This window comes from Raphanus sativus, chromosome 4 (genome assembly GCF_000801105.2).
Source record: "Raphanus sativus cultivar WK10039 chromosome 4, ASM80110v3, whole genome shotgun sequence".
Classification (NCBI taxonomy): domain Eukaryota; kingdom Viridiplantae; phylum Streptophyta; class Magnoliopsida; order Brassicales; family Brassicaceae; genus Raphanus; species Raphanus sativus.
This window is the reverse complement of record NC_079514.1, coordinates 39696775-39717825: the sequence shown is the minus strand read 5'-3', so window position 1 is coordinate 39717825 and position 21051 is coordinate 39696775. Positions and strand designations below refer to the sequence as shown.

General features: G+C 31.0%; 2 protein-coding genes and 1 long non-coding RNA gene across 4 annotated transcripts; 1 reads left to right on the top strand and 2 right to left on the bottom strand.

Annotated features, from left to right (window-relative positions):
• Window positions 1-11433: 11433 nt before the first annotated feature.
• Window positions 11434-12666, bottom strand: LOC108835714 (uncharacterized). Of its 2 annotated transcripts, none has more exons than XM_018608935.2 (4): window positions 12382-12666; window positions 12056-12166; window positions 11892-11972; window positions 11434-11780 (listed from the first exon to the last, which is right to left on the bottom strand). In XM_018608935.2, exons 1-4 carry the CDS (start codon window positions 12664-12666, stop codon window positions 11697-11699), a joined length of 561 nt encoding a protein of 186 aa, XP_018464437.1. In that variant the 3' UTR covers window positions 11434-11696. The 2 variants fall into 2 exon arrangements, with proteins under 2 accessions (XP_018464437.1, XP_018464438.1); XM_018608936.2 differs by having other exon boundaries at window positions 11434-11771.
• On the top strand, window positions 11780-12977 carry LOC130510416 (uncharacterized). The gene is made up of 2 exons (XR_008944056.1): window positions 11780-12000; window positions 12127-12977. It is a non-coding gene; the product is annotated as an uncharacterized LOC130510416 (long non-coding RNA).
• Window positions 12978-15211: 2234 nt separating this feature from the next.
• On the bottom strand, window positions 15212-17785 carry LOC108852327 (uncharacterized). Its single transcript, XM_057007296.1, has 5 exons — window positions 17560-17785; window positions 16124-17464; window positions 15749-15859; window positions 15543-15623; window positions 15212-15474 (listed from the first exon to the last, which is right to left on the bottom strand). Exons 2-5 carry the CDS (start codon window positions 16391-16393, stop codon window positions 15412-15414), a joined length of 525 nt encoding a protein of 174 aa, XP_056863276.1. The 5' UTR covers window positions 16394-17464; window positions 17560-17785; the 3' UTR covers window positions 15212-15411.
• Window positions 17786-21051: the final 3266 nt, after the last annotated feature.

The following is a 21051-nucleotide window of genomic DNA, read 5'->3' as shown; positions in this document are numbered from 1 at the left end:
TGTGATTTTATTGAAAAAAATAAACAATTAATAGAAAATGTCTTTTTCTATTAAAAACTATCTAGATTTTATTTCGATTTTTTGATTTTTTTTGTAACTGTATTATATATTTCATAATAAAAATATGATGTATTTTTTTTAAATAAATATTTCATTATATTTTATTTTAGATGTCTTTAATGTCAATTATTTATTGTTTAATCTTTAATTTGTTTAGTTTTTTTAATTGTTTAGCTTTTTATTATAAAAAATATTTAATTGTTTAGTTTTTTTATTATAAGATGTATTTCACTTATTTATTTCAACATTTCATTTCTAAACAATCTTAAATTTTATATGAAAAATTATGTTGTCTAAATGAATGTGCTTCACATATATGAAAACACAATCAAACTAATATGTTAATTTATTTTATTGAATTTAATGAAAATATTTTGGTATATCAGCTTTCACAAATGAAATGTTGTTATAAATTATTTGATTGTTTTTACCACCTTTTAGTTAATTAGATCATTTATTATATTGAGATTGACAAAATTTTAGATTATAATACCAATAGGTTATTAGCAAAATATTTAAATTTTATATAGAGTAAAATGTGAGTTCTAAATAATTAACGTATAATTGTTTTGGAGAGCACTGTGCTCTCGTTGTATTCGTAGATGTATTTAAATTTTATACTTAATATGTATTTAAACTCTCCAATGCCATAAGGGATATAAACAAAAGGTATTCATAGATGTTATGTATTCGTACACCGATGTATTCGTATACCTTAAATATATGTATACTTAAGTATTCGTACACCTTAAGTATTCGATGGATTATGTTGGTATTCGTACATTTTATGTATTTGTACACCTTATGTATACTTATGTATATGTACACCTTATGTATTTGTACATCTTAAGTATTAGATGGGTTATGTTGATATTCGTACACCTTATGTATTCGTACATCTTCTGTATACCTTAGGTATTTGTACACCTAAGGTATTCGTACACCTTATGTATACTTATGTATACGTACACCTTATATATTCGTACACCTTAGATATTCGTACATCTTATGTATACGTATACTTATTTTTTGAGTTATAGTGAATTAGATTGTATTAAACGTTAGGCATAGGGTTCCGGATTTACTTAAGGGTTCCAGATTGTTTTGGATTCTGGATTTATCCAATGGTTCTGGATTTACCCAAGGGTTCTGGGTTTAGGATTCAAGGTTTAGAGTTTAGAATTTTAGGTTTAGTGTTTTGTTGATGATTTTTAATATTTAAGATAAATATAGAAAAATTTGTTCTTCCTACCATTTTGACAAAAAATGAAAGATCCATGTAGGTTTCCAAGTTTATTAAATTTATCCAAATTTATGAAAATTACCCATAAATTTATATAATTTTATGAATAATTTATCATTTATTTGGGTAAGTTTCATAAATATGAAAGTTTCTTTTATGAGTCAAAATGTATAATTTATTCGGATTCTGGATTTACCCAAGGGTTCCGGATTTACCCAAGGGTTCTGGGTTTAGGATTCATGGTTTAGAGTTTAGGATTTTAGGTTTAGTGTTTTGTTGATGATTTTAAATATTTAAGATAAGAAGTTTATGCGAGAGAATTTGGTCAAACTCAGGTTGAGTCTTAATTTCTTAAGACATAAAAATCACTAGATACTTGACATGGAGGTACCAAATTATCCTATATTTTTTGCACTTATTCTTGGGTTCACCCCTAGAGTGAACCTTAAGGTTCACCAACTAATAGAAATCATTCATTTCACAATTGATATCTTTTAAAAGAGTAAACAAAATATTGTCGAGTTATATTACATTTTCAAAATAAAAATATTAAAAAAATAAAAATAATAATATATGCAAAAAAAGATTTTTAAAAAGATTTTAATTTCGTCAACAAAATACTAAACCCTAAACTCTAAATCCTAAACCCTTGGATAAATACTAAACCCTAAATTAAAAACATTAAACCATAATAGTATTTTTAAGATTTAATGTTTTAGTGTTTAGTGTTTTTGATTTAGAATTTAGGATTATCCAAGTGTTTATGATTAATCCAAGGGTTTAGGGTTTAGAATTTAGGGTTTAGGGTTTAGAGTTTAAAATTATCCAAGGGTTTAGGGTATACCCAAGGGTTTAGGGTTTAGGATTTAGGGTTTAGGGTTTAGTGTTTTTTGACGATATTAAAAATAGTTTTCAAAAAAATCATTTTTTGTAACGACTATTATTTTTATTTGTTTTTATTTTATTTATTTTAAAAAACATAATATAACTTGACAATATTTTCTTTCCTTTTCTAAAAAATATTAATTATGAAATACTTGATTCCTATTGGTTGGGTGAACCTAAATGTTCACTCTAGGGTGAACCTAAGAATAACTCTATTTTTTGGGGTTAAATAGCATTATAGCGGATATCTTTTTCAATAGACTATAAGCACGACTCTACATATGACTAATCAAGAACTTGGGATGATTGGAAATCTGCAGGTTGTACTCAATATGGGATTATATTGGTTCTAGCAAGTAGATATGATCCTTGAAAATTAAAGCTATTAGATTACTTCATCGTGAAAAGTGTAGGGTTTGTCATTTTATTAACAAATTTGTCATTTCATTAACAATTTTTGTCATTTTATAAACATAAAAATTATAACGAATGCACTTTGCTGCCAAATCCCAATTTGTCATTTTATTTTTGGGAAAAAAATGTAGCATTTCGTGAGTGTTTCTATTTTTGGAAAAGCAAAAAGTGTGAGATCAATTTTGACCAAAAATGTAAGATTCACGTAGGTTTCCAAATTTATTAAATTTATCCAAATATATTAAAATTAAATGTAGACAAATTTGTTTTCCTGCCATTTTGGTAAAAAATAAAAGATTTATGAAGGTTTCCAAGTTTATTAAATTTACTCAGATTTATGATAATTATCCATAAATTTACATAATTTTATGAATTATCATTTATTTGGGTAGATTTCATAAATATGAAAGTTTCTTTTATGAGTCAAAATGTATAATTTATTGGGTAACTTTCATAAATTTTAGAGTTTACATCGATTTTATATTAATTCGTATAGATTTATGTTGACTTTATATATGAAAAAACATGTATTATATTAAAAGTAGTTGCTCATATATGATTTTTAAATATTAAATATGATCCATAAGTTTAATGAATAAAGAATGTTTATGGGGTCTACAAAAGTTAGTTGTTAAAAGTTAGTGGAAAAAAAATTATTTTTTATAGGCAAAGTGGATTTTGGGTCCCACGAAATTACTTTTCCAACTTGCCAAGTTTAATAGGCAAAAAGGTTAAAAATGTCATAAATTTATTCTCTCTCTACTAGATTGTCCAACAACCTAATAAAAACTTGGGCTTGCCCAATTTTCTAATTCAAACTTAAATTTCTAATTCAAACTTAAAAGTTGCCTAATTCCCTAATTCACCCACAAAATTATAGTCGACATATGTCTTCGTGCAAAGGTAATTTTGTTTGTTAAAGAAAGTTTAGTTGGCATATTATTTTCAGAGTGGGCCTTTAAAGATAATAGAGTTTCCGTGTAAGATTCGAAGAGTATATTAGTTGAATATTTTAGGATCCTGACATTGTTCTTCAATCAACTTTTATCAGCCAGAGAATTTCGACAAAGCAGTGAGTTCAATCAACTGGATAGTCTGGATTGTATGTAATGTTTTCATGCACTCGAGTAATGTAAGTACAATCAATTTCTCATAATGAAAGAAAAAAATTATGGTCATGATTTATGTACGTTCGGTCCATCTGTTTGTAGGAAGACGAGATTATGATTATTGGTTGCTCTTTTCTTTTTCTACATGTGTCTTCTTATGTTTTATCTGAATCTATGACTGGTATTTTCTTTTATTGGTAAGAAAGCAATATATAATACAATAGTTTCGATGTAAGTATAATCCACAAGAATTAATGCCTTCAGTAAAAAAAAAAGTATAATCCACAATGCTACTCAACGTGTGCTAGGACAAGAGAAGAAGATTTTGAGTTGAACTTATAGTCTTCTAACAATTTATAAGGGACCAATTTCTATATGTAATAAGATTATATTTTCCCAGTTCATCGTTCTTTTAGGAGCACCATTCTGCTACAAGAGATACCACTAGCATTTTCTATGATACTGAGCTTTCTAACTTTAGCTCGGAGCTGGTACGGGAGTATACATAGTTCAAACAAATTTTACAAGTTAGTGTTTAGTTTTCGTATTATGCATATTGAAGTCCCTATTGAATTATTAAATACATTGTTTTCCATTTTTTTTATAAATGGACTGACGTTAACTGGATTTGAAAGCAATTAAGATATGTTTTTAGTGTTAACAATTTGATTGGCACTTGACGTAATCCATAATCTGAAATCTTATTCAGTGATAGATAATTAATGAGGACAAACACACCATGTTCTACATTTATATAACGTTACCGGGCTTAACACGAAATCTCTCGTTAATTATTTATTTCAAGAAATCTCAAATAACAGTCGCCGGAAATTTAACTTATACTCATTCGCAAAATAGAATCTAACGATGTTGAAATCAAGAAAATAAATCATACACATAGTATATAAATATAACGGACCTTATTCTATTTCGTCTTCAAATAATTTTTGAGTAATGAACAGGTCTATTTTTGTCGTAATATATGTATGATTGTTATTCATAAATGATTACATTATCTTTGATCATAACAAACCCAAAACAAAAGCAAAATACTAGTACTTTATTTATTAAGGCAACTGTTGGCAAATGGCAACTACTAATCCAACCACTGATTGTCATTCGTGCACACGGTTCATTTGTTTGTATACGCCTCCTCTGAGTCGTATCTCGTATATAGTCAACACGTGAATTATATACACACAAGATAATACGCGTATATGTAGATCGAATTATCTTCTCCTTGAAAACTGAAATTATACAAATGAAATATAGTACTAGTTACTATAAAAATACATTGGGCAGGACCAAAAAAAGGTTCGCACCATAAATGAGATGATAAAAGTTGTAGGCTTTACAGCTGGGGCACCCTTTAATTAAATTCTCAACATCTGTGGACTTTAGGTTAACATATTTATATAGTATATGGTCCGGTGATATTTTTTTACTATGGTCCGACCTATAATTTCAGGTGACACCTGCTACAGTTTATTAATTGTTTAGTTTTGGCTTGAAATTTTAAAATGGATTTGAAGAGTTGTGGAATCATATGTTATATATAATTGGTTTTACTGTTTATCCACTCATACCTATTTTCAATTATTGGCAAAGCTGCGTATTTAATATCGTTGCTGCCCTCACAGTGAATGGTTTTCATAAAAAGCGAAGTCCACTAATTACCACCACTTTTATAAAAATAACTAATTGCAATTTAGTCATATATTACTGTGTTAAACATATAAAGAGCAGCTTGTAGGATGTAGTAGGCCAGTGGTTAGACGTATCTGTTGTATTTATAATTCGAACTAGATTTTGACCCGCGCTTCGAAAGCGCGGGTATTATTTTTCATTTTATGAAATATATTATTTGTTTGTAATTATTGAATTTATTTATTTTAATAAAATTTTCTTTATAATAAATTCGACACATAGAGTGTCTCTAATAAACTATATATTTCTCTAGTTTTGTTTTATTCGCTCTTCAATCAACATATTTATTTGATTTGTTGTTAAAATAAATGACTATAGACTTTGATCTCTGCACTTCCGCGGATGTATATTTTTAAAAATATGATGATATTTTGTTTTTCATGTAATTATTAGGGTTTGGCAAAATGAATCCGAGGAACAGAACTGATACCAATCCGTAAATATAGTACCAAACCTGAACATAAATTGATTAAATATTCGAATTATTCAAAATTTTGTTAGTTAGAGAATCGAATCGGATCCGAACCGAAGTATTCGTGTACCTGAATTTATCTAAAAATAGATTTATATATTTATATATTAATTATTTTTATATTTAACGTATATAAAACATCAAGAATGATACCTTTAAATTGGTTTAAAATACTTGAAAATATATATAGATAGTCAAAAACAAATATCTAAAATAGTTAAAGTATATTCAAATCACCAAAAATACTTAAAATAATTATTGATTTCATATCCAAATTTTTAAATCAAACCAATTGATATGTTAAGCTTAGGTATTCTGACATATGTTACTTAAATTTATAGGTAATATATTACTTTATTTATAGATTTTGAGAAATTTTAAATATATAGTGATTTAAAACTTTAAAAATAATTTAAATATGTTATCCAAACCCAAACCAAACCCGTAAAGATCCAAATCAAACTCAAACAAAAATTTAGAAACATCCTAATAGGACTGAAATCTTTGACCTCGAAAACCCGAAACGCAAACTGATCAGAACCAAACCCGTATGGATGTCTGAAAACCCATCCTTAGTCATTATTATATATCGTATAATTGCATCATATAATTAATCGTATTTTATATGTACCATCATATAAGTAATCATATAATTAATAGTATTTAATATGTATCATCATATAAATAATTACATATATTATATTTTAAAATTTTAATATGAAATATAAAAACCATGATTTGAGTTGGTATTTCAAATTGGGCTTTGTATTGTATTTTTCTTATATATATTGATAACATTCTTTTATAATGGACTTAATAACTTAAGCCCATTACCTTTTCTATTTAATACTACTATCTTTGTTTCCAAACAATTTTTTTTTTAAAAGACTACAATCCATGTTTCCAAACACACCAAATTTTTTTAATACTCTTATCCAAGTATCCAAACACACCGAATTTGTACTTCAGCTTTAATAAGATAGACTAGATTTTGACCCGCCCTTGAAAGGGCGGGTATTATTTTCACTTTTATGAAATATATTATTTGTTTGTAATTATTGAATATATTTATTTTAGTAAAATATTTTTTATAATAAGTTCGACATATAGAGTATTTCTCGTAAACTATGTGTTTTTGGCTTTGTTTTATTCTCTCTCTAATAAATATATTTATTTGGCTTGTTACTAAAATAAATAATTTTAGAACGCAAAATGTATAATATTTTAATATTGATATTTTGTTTAAACAATGTGACATATTTCTATATTAATTAAATTATTGTATTTTCATTTTTTATACAAATAAAAATATTTGTGTAGTTTGTTGTTAAAAAAATTGATTTTGAATGCAAGTATACAGTATTTTTATATTAATATTTTGTTATGTGCAGCCATTATATTTTGTTCAAATATAAATCATTTTCAAATACTTTCGTTATTTGAACATTTTTAGTTTCCTATACATTAGAACAAAATTCATACAGACCCGGGGGATTCAATTTGAAACTCACACATAAATTTATATCCAAAAATGGCCTAATATCAAAACCAAAAAAATCTATACCCGAAAAAATTGACCAGTACTTAAATGGGTACCCAAATATTTATTTCTAACGGATTCCGTAAACAAATAAAAAATATTTTATGTGTTTGGCTAAATTAAGTGAAATATAAAATTTTATTCAGTAATATTTGTAAAATATTAATAATGATCAATATATGAATATCGATTTGTTTCAGTAAGTTTTGGAATTGTAATTAATGAATTTTAATTGATTTGAAATGCAGTGGTATAATCTGTAAATAAAAAATACAAAAAAGGAAGTACCTAAAAAGAAATATCAAAACCCAAAAAATATATACCCGAAAGAAACGACCCGTACCTAAATGGATACATGAATGTATATGCCTAACTGATTTTGTAAACAAATAGAAAATATTTTTATGTGTTTGGATAAATGAAGTTAAATATAAATTTTTATTTACTAATATTTTTACAATATTAATAATGATCAATATATGAATATCGATTTGTTTAGATAATTTTGAAATTTTAATTAATTAATTTAAATTAATTTTAAATGCAATGGTAGAATCTATAAATAAAGAAAACACAAAAAGAAGTACTAAAAAGAAATTTCAAAACCCAAAAAAACTATATCCGAAAGAAACGACTCGTACCTAAATGGGTATCCGAATGTTTATGTCTAACTGATTTTGTAAAAAAAAAATATATATATTTTTATGTGTTTGGTTAAAATAAGTGAAATGTTTTTTTAATAGTAATTTTACATATTAATAATGATCAATATATGGAGACATCAATTTGTTTAGATAAGTTTGGAATTATAATTAATTATTTTCAATTGAATTTAAATGTAGTGGTAAAATCTGTAAATAAAAAAATTACAAAAAGGAAATACATAATTTTTTATAAATGCAATGACTAAATCTGTAAATAAAAGAAAGTAAATATACTGCTATTCCTTTTTCCAAACAATTCTCATTTAATATTGTTATCCATGTTTCCAAACAAACTTCCTTTTTAAACTCTTATCCAAGTATCCAAACACACCGAAATTGTACTTCAGCTTTAATAAGATAGATGGTGGAAGAAGTGTTTTACGCCATGTCGTTGATAATGATATCAACAAAGATTGATTCTTGAGAAACAATTAAATTCAGATCTCAAACTTCTCCTAATTAACTAAAAATGTTTTTTTTTGTTAAAAAGTGTTGTTCCAATAAAGTTGTAAAGGCGAATGGCAGTAGAAATAATTGATTATCAAAACAAAAATAGAAATACATTCAAATAGTTATAAATAACACTGTGTTTCAAAAATACACACAAGCAAAAGAATTTGTAAATAATATTTATTAAAAATAAAATTATTTTTATATAATAACTGAGTTAAGAGTCTTGTGATTAGAATTTTAAAGTTTCGTATTTAAAGACTGAAATCAGGATAAAATTTTGAATTTAGAAAGATTTAGTTATTTATCATTAAACGTTATTTTAAATTTTCAAATCTTTTTGAACTAGTATTTTTTTGAATAATATTTTATGATAAAATTAGAAAAAAATGTATAAACATAATATGCTTACATAACGCAATTCGCGCCGTACCGCAATTAAAATTTTTACGTTCCATATAGTTTGAGAAGATACAAGGTTTAGAAAACCATATCAAAAGAAGAAATTCAGATAAAATCTATTTTTAATTATACAAAATAAAATAATACGATCTGTTTTTTTGTTCTCTTTTGACAATTTTTCCTAGATTATATGGCCTATTCGAAAAATAAACTTTATTTTGAAATTATTTGAAACCAACTTTTGTCGGCAACTATTAACAACCACCGTGTGCATGTACTCGATCTGCAAACCTACTTTGTTTTTGATTGTTCTCTCATTACTTGCAGTTGATTGTACTTAATCTCCTTCTGTACTTATCTTAGTGCTATCTTATAAAGAAAATCTAATTGGTGGCTATAAGAATGTTCTAGTTCATTAGTATATAAATTAACAGTAAGAGAGAACTTCAAATACTCAAGTTTAAGCTCTTTAAAATTAAAACAATTGGTAAGTGTAGAAAAAATGAAAATATAGTACTCAGTATTTTCTACAGAACTAGTCTTTAGTGTATATAAAGAGCCATCGATATTAAGTGACAACATGTTTTTAAATGAATGTAACACTATCACTCATTCAAAATTAAATTTAACTTATCCATGGTTCTTCAGAATTTGTCTTACCATTAGACCGGACGGTTGCAGATTTCTTTCTTAGCATGCTTCCTTGATCTCCATGCTCCCTTAAACTACCATGCCCATTAAATTCATATTAAATGTTATCAAATACAATATTTTATTTATTTTGTTATAAAAGAAAAGAAAAAGTTATACATGTATTCTCATGTAGTATTTAGTAATAAAAATTTCATTAGTAATTAGCAAGAAAACAGTAGCCAAAATCATTTAGAAAATACTTTATTAACAAATAGTATAACGGAAAATTGTAATACAATAGCTTTTGGATAAAGATTTGGGATTGACTCGTATCTATAGATACTAAATAGTCTACTTTCAACTTATGGCAAAAATGATAGGTCGGTGAAAATTATGACTGCCTAGTTAGTGAACCTGTTTTGGAATTATTATTAGCTCGACACATTGTTGCCAAACTATAGAGTTATAGACGGTCCAATGATTCTAATTTGTTGGATAGTCCATACATAATAAAACATTGATAAACATATGGAAATCCATCTTCGACGTTTAATTTTGGTCCACATTTCAAATCATGACATCTTCAAGACTTCTTTTTTTGATCAAACACATTCATTCATAATAAAGTCTACACTCCATTACTAGAGAAAGATGAATTTAGTAATAAGAGAGCTGACTTTGCCACCTAATCAGCCAAAACATTACTCAAACGTGGGATATAAGCAAAAGAAACAACATCAAAGGTATAAGATTATCTTCAAGACATCTTCAGGACTTCATGCTCAGAAGTATAAGATTATTTGGGAGTTATCTGTCTTACCAAGAAAAATACAAAAAAATGATTTATGTTTCTTTCAAGCACCTACCGTCTCATGATACCTTAATATTCTGCTCTCAAGTAAGTAGAAATGTTTGAAGGGTCAGGAAAATCTTATTTAGTGAAAAAAGTTTGTCTTGAAGAGAGAATAATTGACATCAACGTAGCAGCCAAATTGTCAATTTATTAGAGGCGACCAAAGCATAAGGTCATGAGATTCGTTCAGAATCCTAAGGACAGGTTCCTTTTGACATGAGTGTAAATGGCCTAACATAACAATGTGAAATAAAACGAAATCATACTTTTATAATGTGCCAACATAAATTTAAAATTATAAAATCAAGTTTTTCTTAGTATTTCAAAATTACAGAAAAGGTGAAAAAAACATGGATGAAAGCCTGGAGTTTTGTGAGATAAAATTCCAAATAAGATTGACCAAAAAAGAAAAAAAAATCAAATAAGACAAATGAGTTTAGTATCACTTCACCTAGTTGACAGATAACCCAAACAGGTGTACATGGGATTTATATCGAAATTGCATCATGGCGAGAAGACTCTTATCAACGAGTTCAGATGGACTGGCAAATCACAGCCAGATTTCAAGATTTTCCTGCTCATCTATTGTTCCTCTGGGCATACAAATGTTCTACAGACGTAGGCCTTGGTGAACATGTTCCATTCTTTTTTTTTTGGTGTAAATGTTAAGAACCATTATATTTATCAAAATGATCATGTTTCGAAACTGTAAATAGACCTTTTTGTTTGTTTCAAGCGTGAGTTTTATACTCAACTGAAATGAAAACATGGTAGTTTCTAATCCTTTTGATTGAGAATAATACAGTTTTAGCTAAGTGACAACAATAATCCAGGAGTTGTCTCACGTAACAACTGTAAGGTCGTTCCGACAGCTTTAGATTCAAAAGCGCACGCGGGATACACTAAATTCTTGGAAGAAAGAAAAGACAAATTCAGAAAAAATTACCGAGAAGCAAGAACATAATGAAAAACAAATTCACTGTGATGAGTTTCAGTAACCTAAAGAATCTCCCATTTCACACTCCCTAACTTGGTTAATCAAAAAATAAGACAACCCACAAATTTTACAAACCAGCCCCCAAAGATTTTTCAAAACTAACAAGATAAAAATCACCCACAATCACACATGTTACAAAATGAAGAGAAAAAAATGTAAAAGCTAGGTAGGTACACCACACAAAGAACCAAGCCGATCCTAAACCCAATTAGTATCATAAACCACATTCACACGGTTTCTTCAATGCTCTTGCTCAGCTCCTCCAACTTCTTCATCCTCAACTTCTCGCTTTCTCCTACCAACTGTTCCATCTCCCCAAGGAAGAAAACCAAACACCATTTATGTATAACATGCGATAGAAAAAACTAATCTCTGCTAATCAAGAATCTAAAGATGAGAGAGAAAGAGAGCTCAGAACTAACCTCCATGAGTTTGGTGATCAGCTGCACTTTCTCCCTGTTCTTCTCGTTGAATGTATCAAGCGCTTCTTTGTATTCCCTTTCCTGTTTTATCCACAAATGCACAAATATAGTAAGTTGTTAAAGTTTCTGGCTTTAAAAGATCAAATCTTTGGTGTGTGTGTTACCTTCTTTTGAACAGTGGAACCTAAAGGTTTGAGTTCTTTGTTAACACTATCAATCTTCTTACGTACCACAGATACTTCCTTCCTCATAGGATCTGGCATAGACTCAAGCTCCTGCATAATAAGACCCCCACAACATAAAGTAACCATCTTTTACATTAACCCACATCAAGACCAAACTGTTCATGTCCAAAAGTCAAAACTTTGACCAATCCTAGATCTTGAAAACAGAGAAAACAGAGCACAGCAAAGCAGAGCAAAGCAGAGGAAACAGAGTATCCAAATCTCTAAAGAAACGTAAAGGAGACAACTTTCTGTAGAAAACTAACCTCGCGAAGGGTGGAGAGTCGTCGGGTTTCTTCCTCGACCCGACCCAACTGAGCCTGGATCCGTTCACGAACCTCCATCCTCCTCTTCTCAATCTCATCCTCTTTAGCCCTAAAAGCAGAGAGAGCAGAACGAGTCATCTCCTCGTCTTCTCTCGACATGTGGCTGCTGAAGCTCAAGCTTCCCGTGTGCAACACCATCTCGTTTCTCTGCGGCTGAGGAGGAGGAGGAAGCTCCGTCGTCGTCGCGGCGGCTCCGGTTGAAGCTCCGGCGTTGGTCTGAGTCATCTTCGGTTTCTCCTTGGTGCTATTCTTCTTCCTTAACCCAAAGCAGGAGCTCGAATCCTCGGGGGAGTTACGGTGGGGCTCTTCGAGTAAACCTATTGTCGCTGATTCGAAGAAGAAGCTTGTGTGGTGTTTTAATGGCGGAGGCGTGTCTGGATTTGTTAGTGGGTTTGTTTGGTCTTTGTGTAAAGGTGGTTTCTGTGTTTGGTTTTAAATGATTAAGCACACCGTTTAATTGCATTATTAACCTAATCTTCTTTTTTTAATCATGTTATTAGTCGTCTTACGACCGTTTTTTAAGGAATCGAATTATATTCTTCGTTAGGATATTTTAGTTTAATGGAATTGAAATATACTATCTTTAGTAAACAAGAGAGACGCCTGTAAAGCAAATGATGAGTAAAAAAAAAAAAGATTATATATAAAAATTTTGATGGTATTTTGGAATATAATTTGCTATCTATCTTATTAAAACAGAAACATTCTGTTGGACCTAACATTTATTTTGTAAGTTTTTAAATTAAATACACCTTTATACTTTGTAGTTAAACATACATTAAATCACTAATGTTTCTTTCTTTATACTACTATCCATGTTTCCAAACAATATACTTATTTCTTTATACTACTATCAATGTTTTCCAAACAATATACTTATTTCTTTATACTACTATCAATGTTTCCAAACAATATATTTGTTATACTACTATCAATGTTTTCAAATAATACAATAATTAATCTTAATTATTTTATATCTATTATTTTCTCTTTAAAATTTTGTAGAAACATCATAATTTCATAAATTGTAAAATAGTGAACTTTAAAATTTCGATTATAAGATTACAAATTATGAAACTATTACAATTTAAATCCAATTAGATTACATATCGGTCATCCATCAGTTCAATCGGTTAGTCTCGGATTTTAGTGATTTTTTAATATGAATATTTTAAAAATATTAATTGAATTGTCAGATCTCCGGATTAACCGGTATAATCACAATCGGGTTGAATTTAAAAATATTGATTTAAATGCAAAAATATTTTAAATACACACTTTTTAAAAATTACCAAAATATTTGTTAAATTATTAGTGAAATTTTTCATGTTAAAATATCCCTAATAATATGTAGTTGTTAATTAAGCAAAGCCAAGAAATGATCTAATCATATGTCAAGTGACAACCATGTCCGACCAATCATATGTGGAACTTTTGTTGTATTTTTTTGCATACCTGTAGTTTATAGTATAATCAAATGTAAAATATTCTCTTGATTATCACCACCAGAAACCAAAATATCTTAAAATCGGATTCTAGTCGAATCACTTTTGTTTGGATTAAACAATAAACGTCATAGCTGTACATACAAAGCAAGCACGACTCATCAAATCCTATTAAGCTTTTTTAAAAAAAAACTTCAACTACTTTCCATCTCATCAAAACAAAGCTAAATGTTTATTAATCTTTTTTTAACCACACTATAAACCCAAAACATAGTTTCGACTTTCAACTAAAACAAAAAAATTAAAATACATAACATATAAATGTATGCTTATTCTAAATACATCCCATATGTAGGCTGCTTCTGAGCTCCCACAATATTCACACACAAAAAAAAAAATTAAGCAAAAAAAAATATATATATATATATATTCACATACAAAAAATTCCACCATTTGGTCCATTTTTATCGTACAGGACTACAAGTCATTGATATTTATTTTAAAGCTAATAATTTGTTAGCTGATAAAAAAAAGAGAGTTAATAATGTGTCTACAAATCATTGAGAATTTAGTCTCATGTCCTACCATTGACTTGACCATAGCTATTGCGTCCAAAGACTTCTCGTACAAAATTCATTGCTTGTCAAATATGATTACATCTCGTATACTAAATATCATATTGATGGACTATGCTATATTCAAAATTAGAAAATTTGTAAATAAATAAATCTTAACTAAACAACAATTTAAAATTATGTAATTACCAAAAAAAAGCCAGCTTGGTTAAGTACATTTGTTGGGCCATAACAAAGGTTCTATTGGGTTCGAGGAGATAAACATTTGTTGGGTTTACAATTTAAACGTCATGGACAAGAAACTTTTCCTGCTGTCGTATAACGGATAAACACAAGCCCATAAAATGGATGACACATTTTGTATTTAATACCTGATAAGTGAGAACATTCTGATGGCAGTATCTAGAAATCCAATGTACTATGCTAGTTTAGATTGCTATATGCCAGCTTGGTTAAGTAATTTTCACATAGTTTGTGCGAAAACGCTTGCTCGTATGTACCTAAGTGTGAAGGCCACGAAAACTTTCTCGCTAGGTTTGGTTCCATTTGTTATTGAGATGAACAAATAATTTGTACCTATGTGGCTATGTGACTATGTGTATGTATTTATCGATTAAGTATGCATAATAGCGTATAAGTTGTATCGCTAGCTGGACATTAATATTAAATTCGTTCTAAGCTACAGTGAAACTTAAATAAGATAAATTAATTTGTTTGTTTGCATGGGGAAGACGACTGAAACATAAGTAATATCCATGAAAAGGTGCTGTGAAGATTTATGTAAGAATGACAACTTTTTTACATACAAGTATGCAGTATTTATAAATTAAAAACACACCCACAAATTTCACATTTTTACAAAAGAAGAGAGAAGACACATCACAGTTCACACAATGAACCAAGATCCAAGTTCTTGATTTATCTTTGTCATGCATGTGTGTTGTGACATTCTAAATGCTCTTGCTCAGGTCTTCAAGCTTCTTCAACCTCAGATTCTCGCTTTCTCCAGCCAACTGTTAAGAAAAAGACCATTTATGCAAAATAGGCAAATCAGTACCTTCGATAAAAGCAAGAAACTAACCTCCATGAGTTTTGTGATCAGCTGAATTTTCTCCAAATTTTTTTCGTTGAATGCATCAACTGCTTCTTTGTATTCCTTTTGCTGTTTCATTCCCATACAAGACAAGACAAAACAAATATTTATGGGGTTTATGGTTTAGTTTGGTGATTTTAAACCAAAGTAAAATTGAACATATAATCTTAAACGAATAATTAATGGTTATTCACCTTCTTTTGAACAGAGTAACTTAATGGTTTGAGCTCCTTGTAAACGCTATCAATCTTCTTGCGGACAATCAAAACTTCCTTCCTCATGGGATCAGCAAGAGATTCAAGCTCCTGTACAAAACACCATCGTCATTCATTACACAACCGACACAACATAACGTCCTTTTTATAAAACATAGACTAACCCTCCGAGTATGTAGAATGATGTGTATTCATATCATTTTAGGCATCTAAGAGGGCTAACGAACATAATTAAAATGATAGTATAATCCACGAGTCTTGGTCTCGTGATTTTATGATGAGTCTTTTAACTATTGGACCAACTTATTGGTTCATAAGGGTCAAACTTTTATATATAGGAAAAAGTAAAGAAACCTCGCGGATTGTGGCGAGGCGGCGGGTTTCTTCTTCGACACGACCAAGTTGAGCTTGGACACGTTCACGAACCTCAAGCTTCCTCTTCTCGATCTCACTCTCTTTAGCTCTAAACGCGGAAAGCGCTGTACGAGTCATCTCCTCGTCTTCCTTTGAAAAACAGCTGCTCGCGCTCTGGCTCCTATTAAACATTATTTCGTTGTTCAAAGGAGGCTCTGCCATTGCTGTGGCTCCTGCTCCGTCTCCGCCGTTGGTCTGAGACTGAGTCATCTTCACCTTCTCTTTGCGAGTAGTACTATTTGTTTAGATTATTTGTCTTTAGAACACCTTAGCTTTTCAGGAGGTATATAATGGCCGAACCAGCTATCGGGGTGATTGCTTGTTACTTGTTAGAGCATCCACAACGGTAGATTCCATTGTGGAGTCCTTAGGATTAGTTTAGCATTAATTTTTTTTGTTTTTTGTTTTTTTGAATAGTTAAGGACTTAATCAAAATGATCAAGTCCAATGGTGTTACTCTAATTAGAGTCCTTAGCTAATGGCAAATTTCTACTACCAACAAAATCCAAACCTAAAAGTTTCATCTTTTGGTAACAAAATGTAGAAAAAGCAGAGAGATGTCACCGGTTGAATAGTGAAGCAGACTTGCGATAACATAGAAGACTAACCAACCAGAACAAAAGAACATCAAAGCCACACACAGATGCTAATTTACTAATTTCAAACAAGAAGTCCTGATAATGTTTAAAAACCAAACGACATCATAATCATCAACAAGCAAAAGAGTCATCATGACCTTTAAAAAAACAAGAAACAAACTAACAATTCCGAAAGGGACGATCGGTTCTTTGTGCTCAGAGCATGCACTCAGTTCTTACAGGAAGCCTCCTGAAGAAATTGAGAGGAACTGACGGCAGCCTGTACCTAAACCTCGGATGTCTCAGAACATAGATCCCAACCAAAAGCGCCACAACCTGAAACGGCGTCACATACAGAACAACCGCAGCGATCAAACAAAACAATACAAATAGCGCCGTTGCACGCGGATCACGCCGTTGCACACCATTAAAGTATACTCAGTCCTCGCATTGACAAACCGCCACTGAAGATAACGGGAGGAGCGGCGGTGGCTTCCTTCTTTTTTCTGCTGGGAAGGGAAAAGGCTTCGCCTTGGAAGGAAACCGAGAGGCTCCTGGTGGAGGTGATGAGCATCTTCGTGGCTGCGGACATTTCGGTGGCCGGGGAAGGCGAGGGACGACGGCGGTCGACGGATTGGGAGCGTTTAGGGAGAAACGACGGCGGTTTGTTCGAATTCGTCTCCATCTCTCCTCCAATCAAAAGCTGTAAAAAATCAAAAATCCGATCGAATAAGTTCAAATCGACGGTCAGAGGAAGAAGAAATTACTCAAAGAAGAATCAAAGAGGAATCAATTTACGGTGATGGAGGGGGAGAGAGAGAGCTTATCTCCCATGGCTTCTTCTTCTACGGCTGAGTTTGGTGAGAGAGAGGAGAGAGGAGAGACGATTAGTTACGCGACACGTGTACTAAGGACTCGATCCTTCTACACCTTATTTACGGACCGATCCGTGATAATCTTGGCTCAAATATTAATATTATATTTAAAAAATTCTAAGGATTTGGGCTATGGACTCCTCTTGAACCTCTGTTGCAGATGGTCTTAGTTGTTAGAATGAATCATTATTTAATGAGACTATTTGCCTTCTTCTAATATTTAGTTTAATTTATAGAAAAGAAGACAAATCTATATTTGAAAAAGGATTAGATAGTTGGACGGGCAAAATTATTTTGTAATTTTTTCTCTCTCGTGATTTTTATAGTATAAGATAAGATCTTTATTTATTTTCAATAAGAACTAAAGGTTTATGAAAAATCCATAAAGCAAGGGAAACAAAAATAAAGTTGTAGAACTTTGATTAAATAAGATTTGTAACATGTTCTATCATAGCATAGCATAGCATGGCATGACATCGCATATCTCTTGGCATAAAAGAAGACGCTGTAAATATTAGCTATATTTAGCTTTTCTTTTCTTTTTTTTTTCTACTAAGAGAATGTTTAAGAAGCAAAACTGATATTCATAGTTTGTTGGACAGAAGAAAGCTAGAAAACAAAAGTAATAAGAACACTATATTGATTAAAACAGATAGTCTAAGTTTTGCTGCTTTACTACGGCATGTATTATGTATATGCAAATGCTACATATCACTGTTTGCTTTATTAATTTAGAGAAGGCTAAAATGAGTGAACTAAGTACCAAGTGCCACCCAATCATAACTACCTGATTTGAAAACTTTAATTGATTTTGGTCGTCTTTCTCCAATTAAATATACATATAATACAAACAGCTTCAAATATTTAAACATAGGACATGGAATATCAAGAAAATTTGACAATACATACAAATATGAACGTTGGCAAAAAAATATACAATATGAACTTGCTGTTAACATCTATTCTTCACTTCTGATAACGAATCCATGTCACCGCCAAAAGAGAAAAAAGAACATCCCCTCAAATGCAGTGACATAATTTATAGTTTTATACATTCACTAATTGCAGCACCAAAAGAGAAAAAGAACATCCCCTCAAATGCAGTAATATATAAATCCACAATGGAACACATCAGCACCCTCTACTCACTAAAACAAGTCATACTGACCTACTAGAGCGATGGAAAAATTTATACTCACATTTTTCCAATTATGATAATTTGTTACTTAATAATGTTTTCACGAACAAAAAAGATTAAGTGAAAACAATATACTCGATCGCCCACTTGGTGAGAAAGAAACCCAGCCCCTCTGATGTAGAGATCATATTCAAATAAAACAAATCTATAAACGATCCGTGAACATGTGGACAAAATATTCTTAAAACGAAAAAGACTACGATGACTATACAACGTAGAAGAATTCGGCTGTAGAAGGAGCCAAACAGAAACTTCCAAACATCTGAATTATAATTGGACGTTTATAATGATAGCTCAAAAAGGATATCCCAAGGCATTAAACAACGGTCTTATTGCGGATTACGACTAAGCTTCGACAGTAATACTATTTTGTGGACTGGGCTATATAATGCATGTTCACTTATAAACCATATGGTCTGTGAATGGGCTGAAAATGACCACTCATCATTAGCAATCCTATAACCTTAAAACCCAAATATGCTTTTATCATTGTTTAAAAGAATGAAATAAGCCGGTCCAGATCATTATGGTTTACACCCAAATAAGTTTTTACCATATGGTTTATGCTATCATATCATATGTTTTTGGCTCAAATTGGTTGCTGCACAGAACATTAACCTTCTCGAGTAAATTGTTCTGTAATTGTATTCGTGACATGAATTGAATACGACTCATGACATGCCGCAGTTTGACAAAAAGCTCGCAATGTAATTTTCACTCTCTAACCAATATTCGTAAAGCTTACAATCGAAGTAAATATTCTTTTATGTACATAGATTAGTGTGTTTTCCAAACATAGTGCATATCTTAAGTTCGACGTTCGCTGATACATAGTGAATTAGTTAACATGTTTTTGATCCTTGATCTTGAGGAATTACGGGTCTAATACGTTAAACTTCTTGTGTAAAACAAAAGAAAACAAAAAATGCTCTTTTTGGAATAAATGCACATGATAATTTTGATTTATATAACTCTCAAGTAGACCTACTAGATGGTTGATCTCTTTGCGAAACTACTTGTTTTTTCAATAATACACTAAACAATTTGCAAGCATGAAGGCAAAGTAGTCTTTTTAGCATTGGATTCTTTTTAGTTTTTTTTAAACATAAATAAATATCAAAATATTAAAAGATCACATGTTAGCACTTTGCATGTTGACACGTGCGGTCATGCCCTTAGATACCTTGTGTCATGTGTGTGTATACTCTCACCGGAAAGATCTATTCTTTACTTTTTGTTTCTTTTTCTCTTTCAAATTATTAAAAAAACAGGTTCTGGTCCAAGTTTGGTAAAGCCTTTTTATTTTGTATGTGTGATTAATTTATATTAACAAATAGTCGATATTAGGATTTACATTTACATTTACAAATCTAGGTATATGCTTAGGTAATGTTAGTAAACACAAATGTTACTCCTATTTATTTGCAACCATGTGATTCTATAAATGAATGGCATCAAAAGTATAAGTGGACCGCTAGAAATGTTTCGCAGGCGTCTAGATTCGTCTTTCATAATATCATATTTTACAACACGTGAGAACGAAAACGAAGAAGATAGCAGGTAACATTAGTAAAGTAAGAGAGAGGAAGAAAGAAAGAGAAAGTAGATCTAAGCTTGGGTCCGGCGAACGGCCGGCGCGTGAGCGTGCGTGCCGTCGCCGGAGCCCCTCCAGTTAATGCATAAGGTTGGTATACGCTTTCATCTCGTCCCCTCTCCTCTCCGCCTTGCTTGAGCTCTGGAAATAGCGCCCCCGCGGTGGTTCCAAAACTGGAGTAATGGCGCGGTTATGGAAGGTTGGTGCGGTGAAGTTTCGAGTACGGCGTGATGGTGTTTTGTCTCCGAGAGGCGGAGGCTCCGACAGCTTCGTCGCCGTCGGTTTTTGTGCCCGCGACGTGGAGGCTTCGTCAGATCCGTCGTCGTCGGTTTTTGTCGCCGGAGGGTTAGGGTTTCTTCAGTCTAGCGCTGTCGGTTTTAGTTGGTCCGGGTTTCGGTGGACCTTAAGGGAGGGCGTCGTTGGCCCGTCGGTAATTTTCTCGGTTCTCGGTTCGTGGGTTATAGAGACCACCGGTTGGTTTATCTGGATGAAGCTCTCGAGTGATGAGAAGATGCTCTCCGGTGAACGATGGTGAAGCTCTGAAGAAAGTTGGTGGTGCCGTCGGAGGCTAGTCAGTCTCATGAGCTCCGACGGGAAGAGGTGTGCGGTGGAGTAGGTCCGGC